This window comes from Nycticebus coucang, chromosome X, assembly GCF_027406575.1.
Source record: "Nycticebus coucang isolate mNycCou1 chromosome X, mNycCou1.pri, whole genome shotgun sequence".
NCBI classification, from domain to species: Eukaryota; Metazoa; Chordata; class Mammalia; order Primates; family Lorisidae; genus Nycticebus; species Nycticebus coucang.
The window spans coordinates 184,762,542-184,777,587 of NC_069804.1; the positions used below are offsets into that span (position 1 = coordinate 184,762,542).

The 15,046-nt window shown below is 55.4% G+C and overlaps 1 protein-coding gene across 6 annotated transcripts in view; it reads right to left on the reverse strand.

Annotated features, from left to right (window-relative positions):
• HCFC1 (host cell factor C1) overlaps window positions 1-15,046 on the reverse strand; it is a 26,588-nt gene continuing 11,542 nt past the window's right edge. The window contains exons 7-27 of one of the 6 annotated variants that reach the window (XM_053579555.1): window positions 13,274-13,453; window positions 13,133-13,191; window positions 12,832-12,925; window positions 12,390-12,550; window positions 11,632-11,829; window positions 11,048-11,272; window positions 10,782-10,886; window positions 10,355-10,574; window positions 9,837-9,979; window positions 9,580-9,718; window positions 9,136-9,356; window positions 7,032-8,478; window positions 6,579-6,742; window positions 5,486-6,062; window positions 4,822-5,157; window positions 4,497-4,615; window positions 4,262-4,399; window positions 3,667-3,852; window positions 2,734-3,034; window positions 2,093-2,156; window positions 1-1,920 (exon numbers count right to left, since the gene is read on the reverse strand). In XM_053579555.1, coding sequence (XP_053435530.1) covers window positions 1,881-1,920; window positions 2,093-2,156; window positions 2,734-3,034; window positions 3,667-3,852; window positions 4,262-4,399; window positions 4,497-4,615; window positions 4,822-5,157; window positions 5,486-6,062; window positions 6,579-6,742; window positions 7,032-8,478; window positions 9,136-9,356; window positions 9,580-9,718; window positions 9,837-9,979; window positions 10,355-10,574; window positions 10,782-10,886; window positions 11,048-11,272; window positions 11,632-11,829; window positions 12,390-12,550; window positions 12,832-12,925; window positions 13,133-13,191; window positions 13,274-13,453 — 5,117 coding nt within the window. In that variant the 3' untranslated portion in view covers window positions 1-1,880. Of the gene's footprint in view, window positions 1,921-2,092; window positions 2,157-2,733; window positions 3,035-3,666; window positions 3,853-4,261; window positions 4,400-4,496; window positions 4,616-4,821; window positions 5,158-5,485; window positions 6,063-6,578; window positions 6,743-7,031; window positions 8,479-9,135; window positions 9,357-9,579; window positions 9,719-9,836; window positions 9,980-10,354; window positions 10,575-10,781; window positions 10,887-11,047; window positions 11,273-11,631; window positions 11,830-12,389; window positions 12,551-12,831; window positions 13,192-13,273; window positions 13,454-15,046 lie in introns of all 6 variants that reach the window. The other 5 variants (XM_053579554.1, XM_053579553.1, XM_053579552.1 and 2 more) reach the window with 5 other exon arrangements.

Sequence of the window (15,046 nt, forward strand, 5' to 3'; positions counted from 1 at the left end):
TTATTTCAAAAAAAGTCTTTTAATTGTTCAAAATAGCACAAAACGACATCGCACTATGGTAATATTGAGTCACAGGGTTACTCTACAATAGATGAACAGGTGTACTGTCCTCAGAAACAAGAGAAATCAAAGGGTGCTTAGGAGCAGGAACTGGGGTAAAACAATGGTACCAGGTGAGCAGGCTCCAAGGTGACTAAATGTGACAGTTTCCACAGTGAAATATACTATAATACAATAAACCAAAGACCCTGGAGGGCGTGGGCCAGAGGTGGGGGCTGTTCCTCTTTACCACTGCATCTCCAGGAAGAGATGGGGGGCTGAAAAGATCGGTTGCTTGTTCTAAGCCTTTCCATGACTGCCTGCAAGCCCTGCGCTATGCGTAAAGCTTAGGCGTGGGGCAGAAAACTCCAAGCTGAGCCCCACCCTGAGTTTGGCCCTTAGGACTGAACCAGCCTGGGGACAATGCTGCAGGTTCATAAAGCTGACGGCTGGTGCTCCAGCCTTCCCCCGTGGGTGTCACCACACATGTCCTTCCTGGGGTGCCTCCATTCCCCACCCTTTCTGTTCTGAGGGAAGAGCAGTGGGTGCCAAAAGTGGCAGCCCAGTGTCAGAATCTCTCAGCTAGTGACGCTAAGGGCTGTGGGCTTCTCAGCCTCAGCTCTGGTCAGGGATTGGGGAGAACTGCAAACCAAGGACACAAAGAGGTTCTAGCCCACCCTCAAGCTCCCCTAAATTCAAGGTGCAAAACAATCACCTACGAGGAGTGAGATTTGATAATGGACTCTTCCTTTGTCCCAAAGGCCTGGGGACAGGCAAAGGGCAGGAAGCAGGGGCCAGTAACAGGATATCAGGCTGGGCAACCAATACCAGGTGATTGCATACCTCTCCTGCCCTGGTTGTCCCTAGCTTTTCCTCCACAAAGATCCCTGCCAAGGATGGGCCAAAGAAAAAAAAGCAAAATTAAAAAAAAAAAAAAAAAAGGAAAACACACATTCTGTACACAGCGAACAAAAAAGGGACAAAACCCCACACGCTAAGGCTAAAATTACAATAAAAATGTTAACTTCATCCATCTCAACTTAAAAAAAAAATACAACAAATGCAGCAGTTGGTGATGCGGCCCCAAGGCCAGGCTTGGGGAGGGTGGGGGGAAGGGGGCACTCTGTGCCCAGGAGGTCTGCTCAGGCTGCCACTGGGCTCCTTTCCCCTCCTCTTTTGTTTGAACAGGAAAGGGGGGGAGGAGAGAAGAGGTGGGAGCATGAAGGCCTCTGAGAAAAAGTATGTGAGCTTCCAGTGGGGCCATGGGGTGGGGAAAGCTGGAGAAGCCCAAGGAAGGGAAGTTAGGTGGCTGCAAACACGAGGGCAACAAAGTGAAACAGAACCAGACCCGCCCAGGACAGGGTACCAGGAAAGCCTCTCCTGGGGAGCCTTCCCTGGCTCCTATTCCTACCCCCACCTAACCTGGCTGCCCACCCCCTTGGGCCTGGGGCTTTGAAGTGTGGATGTTTCTATCTTCAAATTCCAATTTCTCTCCCTGGAGGCAGCTGACTTCTCCAGTCCTGCTCAGCCCCCAGGAACAGGCTGGGTGGGGGAGAAGAAAGGAAGGAGCCCTACTCTCTCACTGCTCACTGCCCTTTCCCCCTGCCTCCTGCTCCCTCCCTACAGCCATGGGAAATGTGCTTTCTTTAGATCATTTTAAAAACAGAAAGAGAGAGAAAAGGGGGGAGCAGCTGGGCTGGCAGCTCAGGAAGGTTAAGTGCAATGCCAAATGCTGAATGCGAATGCCTGTGGGTGGGAGAGAGAGGTGGCCCTGGCAGGTGGTTCCTGATGCGGGGTGGGGTGGTGGTCTGCAGAGCATCCAGATGCTGGTCTGTGCCCTCTCATTGACCATCTGCCTTAGATTTCTTTGGAGCAGATTTCCTTGGATGACAGAAGAAAGGAGAAAGTTAGTGAGGGTCCTAAGGGCATCGTGGGAACTACCAATGCAGAATTCATCATGGGTCCAGTTATGTTTCCCAGTCACCTGATGAGGGGCTTAGCCCTAATATTTCCACCCCCAGTCTCAGGTTTCTTAAAGGGGCTTCCTGCTTACATTTCTGGAGAGGACATGGGCCGCTTGCTGGCAGGCTTGGTGCCAGAGCTGTCTTTGCTGGTTTCTGAAAGGAACGAGGGATGGGTGAGCAGCACAGCAGAGAGATAGAGCAGGGAACACATACTATCTGGCCGCCCCCACCACAAACAGCAAGACCAGCAGCCTCAAGCAGGGTGCACCTGCCTGGGGGCAGTGCTCCTGTAGTCTAGCCACTTGCATGTCACTGCCTGGGGCCAGAACAGGGCACCACTCCCCACTCATCATCCGTGGACCCTGGATACCTGTTCAGAAACCCTCTCAGCTTAGCTCCCTGCCTCCCCGGCCCTGAGCTAAGACTTTCCCCTAGCCCACCATGCTCCTCAAACACCTCAGGAAACTTTCCTCTGTACCCCAGGGCCAGGCAACCAAGATATTTCCACAGCATCCTGTGCTGTCATACCCCAGACTACTAAGTTCCGAAGTCCAGCCTGCCCCACTGTGATGGCTGCTCGGAGGGGCACAAAGGATGTGCAGGAAGAGACAGCCTACACAAATAAAGCTCAGGAGGAGGTCACTCCTGCACTCAGCCCTAGCCTCTTGCTGCACCAGGCTCCCCATGCTTTCCTTGGAAACTGTCCAAGGAACCCCACCAGGACACTCACCTTGCAGCCACCTGACTTGCGTGGCTGGGCCGTAGCCCTTCTCGTTGCGGGCAGCGATGCGAAAGATGATGGCCGGCTTGGTGGTGTAGTCAATGTGGGCATTGGAAAGGCTGGAGGACTGCACGAGGCAGGATGGGCTGGGCCCACAGTACACCCGCATGAAGGCCAGCTGGGCCGGGCTCGAGCTCTTAGGCTCGCCACCAGCCTGCGAGCTCTGGATGGCCAGGTACACTGAGTACTCGATAATCTTGCCAGAGGTCACGGAAGGTGGCTCCCAGGTGAGGTGAGCACCATCTGGACTCTAGAACAAAGGTGGCAGAATTGTTAGGCCTTACCTTCTTTATCCTTTCCTGCCTGTGCCTAGAACAGAGGAGGCTAAAAGCGTCTAGAAATGACTGCCACAATGGTTATCTTCTACATCAACATTCAAAGAGCTTCAAATAAATCTGCCCCCAAAGTAGAATAAAATGAACTGGGACTCAACACACAGCCTTGCTATCTCCACTCTGTTACCTAATATGTGACTTATCACTTAGCCTCTCAGTGCCACAGCTCCCCATCTGAAAATGGACCTAACAACAGGGCCTATACCTTCTTGGGATGTTTCCAGGGTTAGATGAAAGAACATGTTGGACAGCACAGGGTGTGGCATGTAGTGGACACTCACTGAACATGAGCTGGCAGGTTACAGAGGAAAAAGCTGAGGCTAAAGGCCATTGTCACCCTGGCAACTGGTGACAGAAGCAGGGTTCCTAATGTTACCCACCAGCAGCAGTCTCTGTTCACCAAAGGCAGGCCCTGCTGACTTTGGCCATATCCTGGGGACCTTTCTGAGCCCCATCTGGCCCTGCTCCTATAGGCCTCCCTTCAGCTGAGGTCCTCCTCCAAGCAGGCGGGGGACCACACAGGCAGTTACCCCACAGCAAGACTCACTTTGCTGATTTTAATGGCACAAGGGGCCCCTGGGAAACCAGGCAGACACGTCTTAAAGGCTGAGATCTCACTGAAGGGCCCCCGGCCACAGGCGTTGATCCCAGCAACACGAAACTTATAGGCGGTGCCTGGCTGCAGTTCCTGCTTCTTCAGCTGGTTATAGTCAGGAACAGTGCCTGAGTCATCCTGAGGAAAGAGGACAGAAAAAGAATAGGAATATGGAGAGAGAATAAAGTGACATGGAGCCCGCTATCAAGGAGGCAGTTATACAGCCAGTAGAGACATTTACCTCAGGAATGTCACAAGTCTGTGGTGACAATAGGGCAGAAAAGAAAGATGTCACCAATGGCTGCCCCTTCATGGCAAGGAGGACACAGCAAGGCTGACTACGGCCACATACTATTGAGAAGGACTAAAAGCTCTCGCTTTTGTTCTGCTGCTTCAGGGGGAAGGGTCCCTACCTGGCTGTCCTCAAGTTTCCTGGTCATTTAACTTGGTGCAAAGATGGAAATGTTTTTTTGCCAGCACCCATTCAGGGCAGTAGAGACAAGATCCACCCACCCAAGGGCAGGCATCAGCTCCTAGGGACACTTACATCTGATGGGACGGCATCATCTGGTGGCAGGAAATAGTGTGTCACCATTACATTGGTGCCCTTAATGACCCCCACATCAAACCATTGGTTCTCCTTCTTCACTGGTGCTTTGCTGGGTGGGGGTGGCAGGTCTGGCTTCTGGAAGACAGAAAGGAGGACACAGGATAAGGTTCTCAAGGGCCTTGAGTAAGTGTTGCCACCCCCAATCCCAGGGTCCCCATCACACCCAACTCACCACACCCAGGGACTCAATGCCATTGGCTACTTCGGTTAGGGTTGCTGCAGCCTGCAGCTTCGCTGGGCTGGCTACCACAACTGGCTGAGGGGCCACAAATGTGTTGGATGGAGCCAGGCCTGGGAATAAAGGAGGCTTCAGTGGGAGAGGCTCCTGAGACGCCACTCCCTCGGGGGCCTGGGCATCCAGGCACCATGCTCCCTGGGTCTCCCCTGCCAACCTCCCAAACACTGTAGCACTTATTCCCCCTCAGTGGAGACATTTCTTCCTAGTTAGTAGAGTTCCTTGGGGGCAGGACTTAAGGTCAAAGCAGAGCCCTGCTTACTCTCTGTGGCTGTCGAGGGTAACAGGGCCACAGTGCTGGGGACAGCACCAGCCAGTTCGTTGAGGCAGTTGCTCTCGATGGTGGGGTCGTTGAGGCTGTCAGCAGGGGCCAGGGCCTCAGTGGGGAGGTGGTGGTGCTGTTGCTGGGCCTGGGCCTGGGCCTGAGCCTCCTGCAGCTGCTGCTGCTGCTGTACCAGGGCGGCCAACTCCTGCTGTGTCAGCACAATGGGGATGGTAGTGGCCTGGCCCTCCTGACCCTCAGCTGACAGGTGCCCCAGCTCCGCCTGCGTCACGGCTGCTGCTGCCTCAGAAGTATCCATAGGCTCGCCAGTGCCTGCTCCAGGGTTGAAAAAAACACTACTCATAAGGAAGGCCAACACGCCTGTCCTGGAGGACAGAGACAGGAGCAGGCCTCATTTTCCTGACCATCTTTATTCCACCCACACCCCACTGCAGGTTAAACTTTGGTCAAAGAGCCCTGGCTCCTACCGGGACACTAGCCCCAGCCCACCTAGGACCCACTGTGTCCATCCTCTCTGTCATATCTGACTCATACCACCCTTGCAGGAAGTAGCCTTGCTCTTCTCAGGCTGTCTGTTTCTCTGTTGCCTTAGTCCTGATTCAAGGGGCTTGTCTCACCCTCATAGATCCCAGCTGGCACCTACCCATGACGGCCTGTTGTGCGGCCTGAAGCACGGCCTGGATGGCCAGGGCCTGGGCTTCCTCTGTGGCTGCAGCCTGGGCAGCTGCTTCAGCAGCAGCAGTTACTGCCAGTTCCTCAGGGGTGAGCCCTGTCACCATGAGGGTGGTGGTGCCTGCCTGAGTCTCGGCCATCAGCTCTTGGGGAAGCGATAGCTGGTCTACTTCAGACTGTGTGGGCGGAGGTGGCTGGACCACCACAGTGGCCACTACTGCCGAGCTGGCAGGCTCCTGGCCTGAAGATGGGTCCCCTGTGCTGCTCAGATCCACGGCGTCCGGGAGCTCAGGGGTCTGGGAGGCTGACAGGACCTCGGTGGACTCCCCCATCAGGGGCGTGGAGGCAGATTGTAGGAGCTGCCGTGGTGGCAGCTGTGAGCGAGGCCCCGGTGAGACCTGAAGTTCCTCTGGGGGCTGCAGGATGTCAACAGCAGAGAAGGGCATGTCAGAAGTTTCTGTGTTGGCTATGGTCACTGTTATCGTGGCTGGGATGGGGACTTCGGTAGTCAGAGCCCCTGGGGTAGTCTCAGTCATTGACGAGATCTTCTAGAAAGGGAGAGAAGCCCCCGTCAGAGGGGAGGAGAGCGAGGCCAGAACCAGGCAGCAGCACAGAGAAGCAAAGACAGCCTTCATTTTCCCCTGCAGGCCTGAATTTTCATTCTTGATGGGCCAGCTCCACCCCGAGTTAATGAGAGGGACAGCGATTCACTAAGCAGCATGAGGGGTGCAGAAAGAGAGACCCTTGAGACCTGTGGTCAAGTTTAACCCATCCTCAGAGAGGCCTCCTGGTTTAGATAATCACCTCATTTTACAGGCTACAATGAGATGGCAAGTGATGGGAACCAGTGACAGACACAAAAGCAACCCAGCAATGCCAAGAACTATCAGACTCTTGCCTCCTGCCCAGTAGGCACCAAGGCTACCCTTTTAAGGTTTTGAAAAGAGACTGTGAGTGGCACTGTGTCTGGTGCAAGAGCGACATCTTGTGTGCGACTCTGGAACAGCAGGGGCCAAAGGCACGATGGGCAGGAAGGAGGGAGAAGGGTCCCTCAGGGTTCTTACCGGCACAGAAGGACCTGGGACAGGTGTGGATTGCGTCACGGTGGTTACAGCCCGTGTCAATGTTGAGGACACAGTTGTCGTGATTGCACTGGAGTTGGTGATGCTCACATTGTCACCCTGGGTGCTCTCCACCTCTCCCTGATCGCTCGCAGCTGGTGGGGGATCTGTAGGGTACCAGGCAGGAGGGTGGTTGGCAGGAACCCTACTCCCTCCACTTGGATTTACTGCCACAAGGTTCCACCACCCTTAAGGAAAAGACTGCAGAGGACAAGATGAAATGTTCCAGAGACACCCCAGATGTGTCTGATACAGCCCAGATAAGCCCAGCCCAGTCAACCCAGCGGGTAAACTGGGAGCCAAGGGCCCTAACTGGTCAACACTGGACAGGACTTCCTGCCACCATTTCCTTTAGCTCTGGGAGACTAAACCGCCAGGCCAGCCGCTTTTACTCACCTTGGTTTGAACTCATGTTGGAGGTGACAGTGGTGGCTGTATGTGTAGTGCCCGTCTCATGGGTCTCACAGGGAGGGTTGGAGCACACTCTCTGTGTTGGGAAAGGAGCCAGCAGCGCTGTGCTGGCCTGGGGGGTGACACTGGGCACTGCTGCCGCCTGCAGGCCAGACTCCAGGGTCCTGTGGGCGGGGGTAGCGTCAGGGAGCAGGGCACCCACACTGACTGACATGGTGGTGCCAGTGGAATTAGTCTGGTGAGTCTCACAGGGGTGGCCAGCAGGGGCTTGCTGCCCACCTTCAGGGTGACCTGTACCCCCACTAGAGGTGGCGGTGGTGGCCGTGTGGGTGGTGCCTGTCTCATGGGTCTCACAGGGCGGGTTGGAGCACACCCGCTGGGAGCTGCCTGCATTCGAGGTAGTGGCCGTGTGGGTGGTGCCTGTCTCATGGGTCTCACATGGTGGGTTGGAGCAGACTTGGGTAATGGTGGCTGAGGGGCACAGTAGCGCCTCCAAGGCTGTCGCAGTCACAGTGGTGCTAGGAGGGCTGCTCTCGTATGCAGGTGTAGGGGCCCCTCGTGCTGCCCCAGGCTCCTCAACACCCAGCATAGGGTGGGCTGTGGTGAGGGTACTGGCTGTGTGGGCGTGAGTCTTCTCCAGCTGGAGCCCTATAGGCATGTCCTTGCTGCTCAGAGAAGCTAACTGCACAAAAGCTGGGCTATGGGCCCCAAGGAATGGGCCAGCAGAGCATGGGGCCCCAGTGGCCATCACAGTCATGGTGGTGCTGGTTGCACTGGTCTGGCGGGTTTGGCACTGGGGCTTAGAAACCTGGGCTCCCTCCACTGCCCCAGTGGACACACTGATCCGGACCACGTTCGGGTTGCTGGCCACACAGACCCGTCGGGCATCTCGCTGTTGGCTAATGCCAACATTTGATACGGCCGTGGTGGCAGTGTTGGTGGTACCCGTCTCATGGGTCTCACAGGGTGGATCTGAGCAGCTGTGCTGCCCTGCCATGTTGGAGGTGGCAGTGGTGGCAGTATTGGTGGTACCCGTCTCATGGGTCTCGCAGGGAGGGTTTGAGCAAACTTGGACCACATTGCCATTCTGCTGCCCCATGGTTGAGGTCACGAGAGAAGCAGCTGCTTCTTGCCTGTCACAGACGAACTGTACTTGAGTAGGCTGGGGGTGGCCCCCAAGGTTAGCCACAACAGTGGTGGTAGCTGTATTGGTGGTGCCCGTCTCATGGGTCTCACATGGTGGGTTGGAGCATACCAGTGTCACAGTACCAGGCTGCACATCACCCTGGCCTGAATCGGCAATGGTGACTGTGGCTGAGGGCTGTTCTGTTGTAGGAGAGGCCAGGATGGACACAGGGAGGTCATGCACAGGCTGGGCCTCAACCCCACTGGGTGCTGTGATCAGAGTCACCTGGGTAGGCTGGGAGACAGGCTGGGGGGGGACACAAGACCAAAAAAGTTAATACCACAACTTTGTCCCTCTCTGAACTGTCACCTGCATCAGTTAAGACCACCGACTGTGCTCTTAAACATAGCACTGGTAGAGGCAATAAATACCCACTTGCCATCTGATCTTAAGATACTGACTTGCTCAGAGACCAGGAAAGAAGTGCCACTTTCCCTCAAATTGCAACGGGGGTGGGGGAGCGGGGCGTGGTGAGGGTACAAGGTATGAGGAGGACACAGCCTGGGCTGAAGCTGAGCCCTCTGTCAGAGAATGGAAAGCCCCCATGACGTACAAAGGCCAGCACCAGACGCTTCAGCACTTCCAGGAATTCAGCTTAAGAAAATGTACGAAGATAAGAAAAATACTATGTGCCTACAAAAAAGAACTGTTACGTTCTCGGTAACAACACAAGAGAAAGAGCATGGTATTCAAACACCAGACGTGGCTAAAACACGATGTCTCCCCACAAGGGACTATGAGCCAAGAACTATGCAACGACAGGGAAAATGTCTCTGGTGAAGAAGAATACCTGCCATAGCAGTGTACAGCAGCAGAGCAACACCTGGACATAGGAGTGAAATTCTCACACACTTTCACATGGGGGGTCACTGCCTTGCACAGCGCTCTTGGGCCCCACCCTACCTGCATGGTGATGGTGGGAGTGCTGAGTCCGCCAGCCGCTGTCAGCGTGGTCTGTGCAGCTGACACAGTGATAGCAGTGGGGTTGATCACCTGGCTTGAGAGGGTGGCAATGGTACCCAAGGTGGTGATGGGAGTGGCCAGGGAGGCGCTGGTGCTGTGGCCCCCCGCTCCAGCTAGGCTGGTGGACACCGTACCTGTGACTGTGCCTAGCGTCGTGACACCTAAAGGAAAGGAAACAGAAGTAGAACAAGGCCTGCTGCCGCCGTCTCCTTTCTAATGCCTTTTTCTCCCCAGGTGGGCAACTGGGAACTCTGGAGCCACCAGGAACAGAAGGTTCTGGAGAGTATCTGCCTTCCTCCCCCAGCCACACTACAGGGAAGTGGTCATTAGACTGTAGGGACTGCAACCCAGTCACTGCTGAGCCCTGGCCTGTAGGCTACACACCTGTGGTGCCCTTCACAACCAATGTGGTGACGGCTGGCTTGACGGCGGAAACAGTGACAGGGGTGACCAGGCGGACGCCCCCCATGGGCACGGTGCGGAGGATGGTGCCTGGCTGTCCAGGGGCCCCCTTCAGCACCACCTGGAACACCAGAGGAAAGTGCTGCCAACGTCACTCCCAGGCCAGTCAGGAGGACACGTGTGGCCTGCTGGGGACCATACTGAGCACTGGGGAAAGATGAGGGCCAGGTGTGCCTCACCTGGGTAACTCCTTGCTGCCCATGGCCAGTAGCAATTTTGGGGACAGCAGTGATGATTTTGGCAGGTGCTCCAGTTCCTGAAGTCATAACCTTAGTGGTAATGATGGTGATGGGGGACTTGATGCCAGGACTGCTGGTCACACCTAGATGGGGAGAGTGGAGACCCAGAGAAAACATGATCTGTGACACCTTCCCATGTCTCTCATGTCCCTGGGGCCACCTCTGCAAACAGTTAACCTTGCTACCTGCCCCTAGTTTATAACAGAGCCTTATAAATAATCACACCCAGTCCTGCCATCTCTCTACAAACCTGAAAACCCAACAAAAAGGACAAGGAAGTAGAAAAGAGAGAGAAACCAAACAAGAACAGCTGTGCCCAGCCTCCATGGCTCCTTCTGGCTCTGGCCTGGGAGTCACTTGCCAGCACACACAAGAGACGGAGCCCAGCCTTCATGGCTCCTGCTGGCTCTGGCCCTGGGAGTCACTTGCCAGCACACACAAGAGACGGAGCCCCCTACCTGCCGCGCCTGCCTGGGTGATGATGGCTGACATGGGGATGGTCTTGATGATTGTGGTCGTGCCGGGCTTGGTGGTGCTGGGGGACACACTGCTGATGCCCAGGATGGTGGGCTTGGCCCCTGCCCCACTGGCCTGTGTGGTGGTGATGATGGTGGTAGGCTTGCCATCCGCTGAAGTCACCAGCTTCAGGATCGTCCCCGCTGGCAGGGGTCCTTTGGTCTGAAATGGGGAAGCAGGTGGGTGAACTGGCATCACTGTTGGAAAGGCAAGTATGGTCTGGACATGGTGGGTGATGAGACTGAGGAGCCAATATGTTCGTGGGACCTTCTGTAGGTAGGACACATATGTATGTTCTCCTTGGCGCAGTACCCACTCTTGCTTATGTGGCAATCTGGAAACCATTTCCAGCTGGGACCAAGAGCTCACCTGGATGATCTGAGTCACAGGGCCTGTGGATGCCTGGCCAGTGACTGCTGAAGTCTGAACTGGCTTGGTCTGGACCACTGACATCACTTTGCCCAGATTAGAAATCTGAAAAGCAAAGGATGAAGTAGGGAGTGATCCAGAAACCAAACAAGGGCATGTCCTGAGCTGCAACTCTCCTAGAGCTGGCCCAGGGCAGTGAAATTACCACTGGCAGTCGCTTTAGCCTGCCAGCTGTCACCAGCAGCCGTGTGGTACCCATCACTTACCAGAGCACTGCCTCCTGGGACAGAGATGGGGCTCTTCACCAAGGTGATGGTCTTGGTGACCCCGCCCACCACCGTGGTGACCACCTGGGCTTGCTGGGCCACTGTCACAGTCCCCGACTTGTGCACCGTGATGATAGGGCGGGTAGACGTGTTGGTGGCAGAGGAGACAGATGTTCCCACCTGGGCAGCTGCAGTCTTCAGCATTCGGGTGGCTGGGTTGCTCACCTGGTGAAGGCAGAGACAAATCATAGGCAAGGCAGAAAAAGACATGGGGTCACCACCTGGAACGTACATAGTGGGCTCACAGCTCTAGCCTTGATGTCCCCCGCCCCAACTGTAGAATGGCTTGTCCTTTTACAAGGCAAGGGAGCAGAATGAACCACCACAAGCCTAGCCTAAGGGTATCAGGTAGTCAATGGAGACAGCTGGCTTCACAGCCCACGACAAGCACCAATTATGGGCTAATGCACTGGTCCAAAGCCCGAAGGAGAGACCATTATTGTCCCATCACAATAATGGGGGCAGTAACCAGAGCCCCCAGCACCAAGGCTGCTGGCCCCAAAACTGGTCCAGAAGATGCTCACCATGACTGGCGAGGAGGCCACCTTCACAGTGGCTGGGAGGGTAGTAGTGCCAGGTGTCACAGCCACAGTCTTGACAATGGTGGTACCTGCTGGGACACTCAGCACTGTGGGTGCCGAGGAAGGTGGGATCTTCTGGGTGGCAGCAGCTGCAGCTGCCAGCGCAGCCATCCCACTCATCTGCGGGCTGCTGCCGATCACCTGCAGCAGGTGGAGAGCACGTGAGTAAATGGCGAATGCTACCCACCTCCCTGCACTCAGGACCTCACCAGAAGCTGCCAAGAGCTCAGTTCTGTTCCAGGAAACCTCTACACTGCCACCATGTTCCAGTTTTTCCTATTTCAGAGCCTGTTAGCCTGCCCCACACAAGGACTTCCACTCACTGGGGAAGGCAACCCTGGTGGCAGGAGTTGGCCAGGAGCTCTAGATGTTTTTTAAAGACCGGAGTCACATACAGTTCATTTCTCATGGGCCTGGGTAAAACCCAGCTGACTACATTTTCCCCTCAGGCCTCAGAACAAGGAAGTCCACACTTAAAATGCCCTTAAAATCAAAGAGGAGGTTAGGTCCCTGAGGCCTTCATTAATTCCTGCCATGCTCCTGCTGGAGACCATACCCTCAGTACTTCACAGATGGGAAAAGCACAGGACGTGCACTACTAGAGCAGGCCAGGACTGGAAGATCGCCCGTACTTATTCCACTCATCTCACTGGGACCACGGAAAGTCCCACCCCAACTCCAGCCTGGCGACTGTTCCTCACCGTCCCCTGGGCACTCTGTGTGGGCACAACCATTCGCACACCAGCGGGCAGGGAGGTCACAGTGACAGGGGCTTTCCCAGCCTGGCTGGCAGGTCGCATGGTGACCAACGGGGTTCCTGTTGTAGCCTGAGGACCGGTTACCTTGAGAACAGCAGGGACACCTGATGAGAGAAGAGGTGGCCATCAGTAAGCCACCATCCACACAATAGTCCTCAGCCCCACTGCTGAGTTCAGCATGCAGACCTGAAGTATTTTTGCTAAGCTGCTTGTGCTGTGAGCCTGTCTCTTCTCTGTGCCCTCAGAATGATCACCTCCACAGGCGAGGCACAACTTCCACCCCTCTGTAGCACTTGGTTAACAAGCTCAGCAGCAGTCCCCTTCTAGGTGCTGAGTTTCTCCAGAGGCCAGCCCTTATAGCCCAATGCCCTGGCCCCCAGCGTACCTTGAGTCCTGGCTGCTGTGGGCACGGAAATGGAGCTGCCGGGCACCGTCGGCAAGACCTGGATGGTGGTGGTGGTCGGGGGCGCGGCGGCAGCCTGGGGCAGGAGCGTGATGCCTACTTGGGTTAGCGGCTGCACAGCAGGTGCAGCTGCTGCTGGGGCAGGGCTCTTGGGAGGGTTGGCAGGCACAGATGGGACTGGATTGGGTGTGGGGGAGGTGGCAGTAGCAGCCGTGGCAGGAATGTCATATTTCTGGAGCTGCAGAAGGTAACTGTCGGCTGTCGCCACTGCCCCCCAGCTCACCTCCAGGGAGTTGGTGTTGGCTCGTACCAGCTGTACCCGCGCTGGGGGCGGTGGCTTTTCTGTTGGAGAATACAGGTGGTGAGAAGGAGAAGCTGAGGCTCCAGGCAGTGAACGGCAGGGCTTAGCTGGACTGCATCTTACCTGTCTCCAGGTACCAGAGGTCCTTGCAGCACACCTGGTTGTTCCAGGCCTTGCGGTAGCCGTCACGCCCACTCCAAATGTAGAGGCGGGTATTGATGGCAACTGCGCAGTGGCCAGCTCGAGCCCGGGGAATGTTGTCCTCCAGTGTGTCCATCAGGATGGTCTCCCAGGCCATGGTATCTAGAGGAGGGTGGACAGAAGACCTAGGCATGGAGGGCAGAGGAAACCCGCCACCCCCAGCTGTATCCTGTTCTGTTGCCATCGGAGTGAGGAATTAAAACCAAGAAGCTGTCAGATTACTAAAATAAAAGCATCAAAAAAGGGCGGGGCTCGTGGCTCAGTGAGTAGGGTGCCAGCCCCATATACTGAGGGTGGTGGGTTTGAACCCAGCCCCAGCCAAACTGCAACAAAAAAAATAGCTGGGTGTTGCGGCAGGCACCTGTAGTCCCAGCTACTCAGGAGGCTGAGGCAAGAGAATCGCCTAACTCCAAGAGCTGGAGGTTGTTGTGAGCTGTGACACCACAGCACTCTACGGAGGATGATAAAGTGAGACTCTCTTAAAAAAAAAAAGACAACACCCCCCCCCAACTCTATACAGCAAAAAACACCATAAAAAATAAAATTATAAGCCACAAACCAACCAGGAAAACTATTTGAAATGCACAGCCAGAGGTCTTGTTTTTGCATGTCAAATAGTCCAACCCACAGAGTTGGGCAGAAGGGAACCCATTTATGGAAAAAGCCAATAAAAGGATCTTTTTTTTTTTTTGTAGAGACAGAGTGTCACTGTACCGCCCTCGGGTAGGGTGCCGTGGCGTCACACGGCTCACAGCAACCTCTAACTCTTGGGCTTACGCGATTCTCTTGCCTCAGCCTCCCGAGCAGCTGGGACTACAGGCGCCCGCCACAACGCCCGGCTATTTTTTGGTTGCAGTTTGGCCGGGGCTGGGTTTGAACCCGCCACCCTCGGCATATGGGGCCGGCGCCCTACTCACTGAGCCACAGGCGCCACCCAATAAAAGGATCTTAAGGAAAAACATACATCATCACTGAAAAGAGAAATGTAAAGTTTAAACCATATAGTGCCTGGCAGTCTGACTTCCGTGCCCACTATGGTGGGCTCAAGGTGAGCCCGGGCAGGGGCCTGGCCAGTGGGAGCTTCAGTACCAATCAGGCTTGGCAAAGGGAGATCTGACTGCATGCAAGGGCCATTCCAGGGACTCAGGCACTGCCAGGGCGTCTACGGTGGTGAAGCCTCTGTGCGGGGTGGTTCGGCAACATCTGACAACAGCTCTACCTCTAGGTTTTAACCCTTTGGGTATACTTGCAGGCGGCAGGAACGGTGCAGGGACAGTCAGAGCAGCGTCTGCAGTCACAGCACAACAGCAATTCAAGAGTGAAGCTGCTCGCCGTGCAGGGAGTGGAACGACCTCCAAGACACAGTGACAAAAGCCAGGCACAGCACAGGCAGCAGGCTGCTGCCATCGCCTGCCTTTCAACGGCCCTATGGCTAATTCTATAGAGTTCCTGCAGGGCGCACAGAAACCACCTGTGTGGTTGCCTGAGTACTGTGGGAAAGGGAGGTTCTGCACCATGTGCTTTTGTGCTCCTGCGTGTCAGAGCAAGAGTGTGAAGAACCTATTCAAAATCATAAGGGAGCATCACTTCAGAGCACTCTACCCACTGGATATTTCTGGTGGATTCTAGAGGGTGCCAAGGGCTGGCTTTGCTCCATGCATCCCACACAGGTCTCAGGGCTGAGGAGGGTCAGCC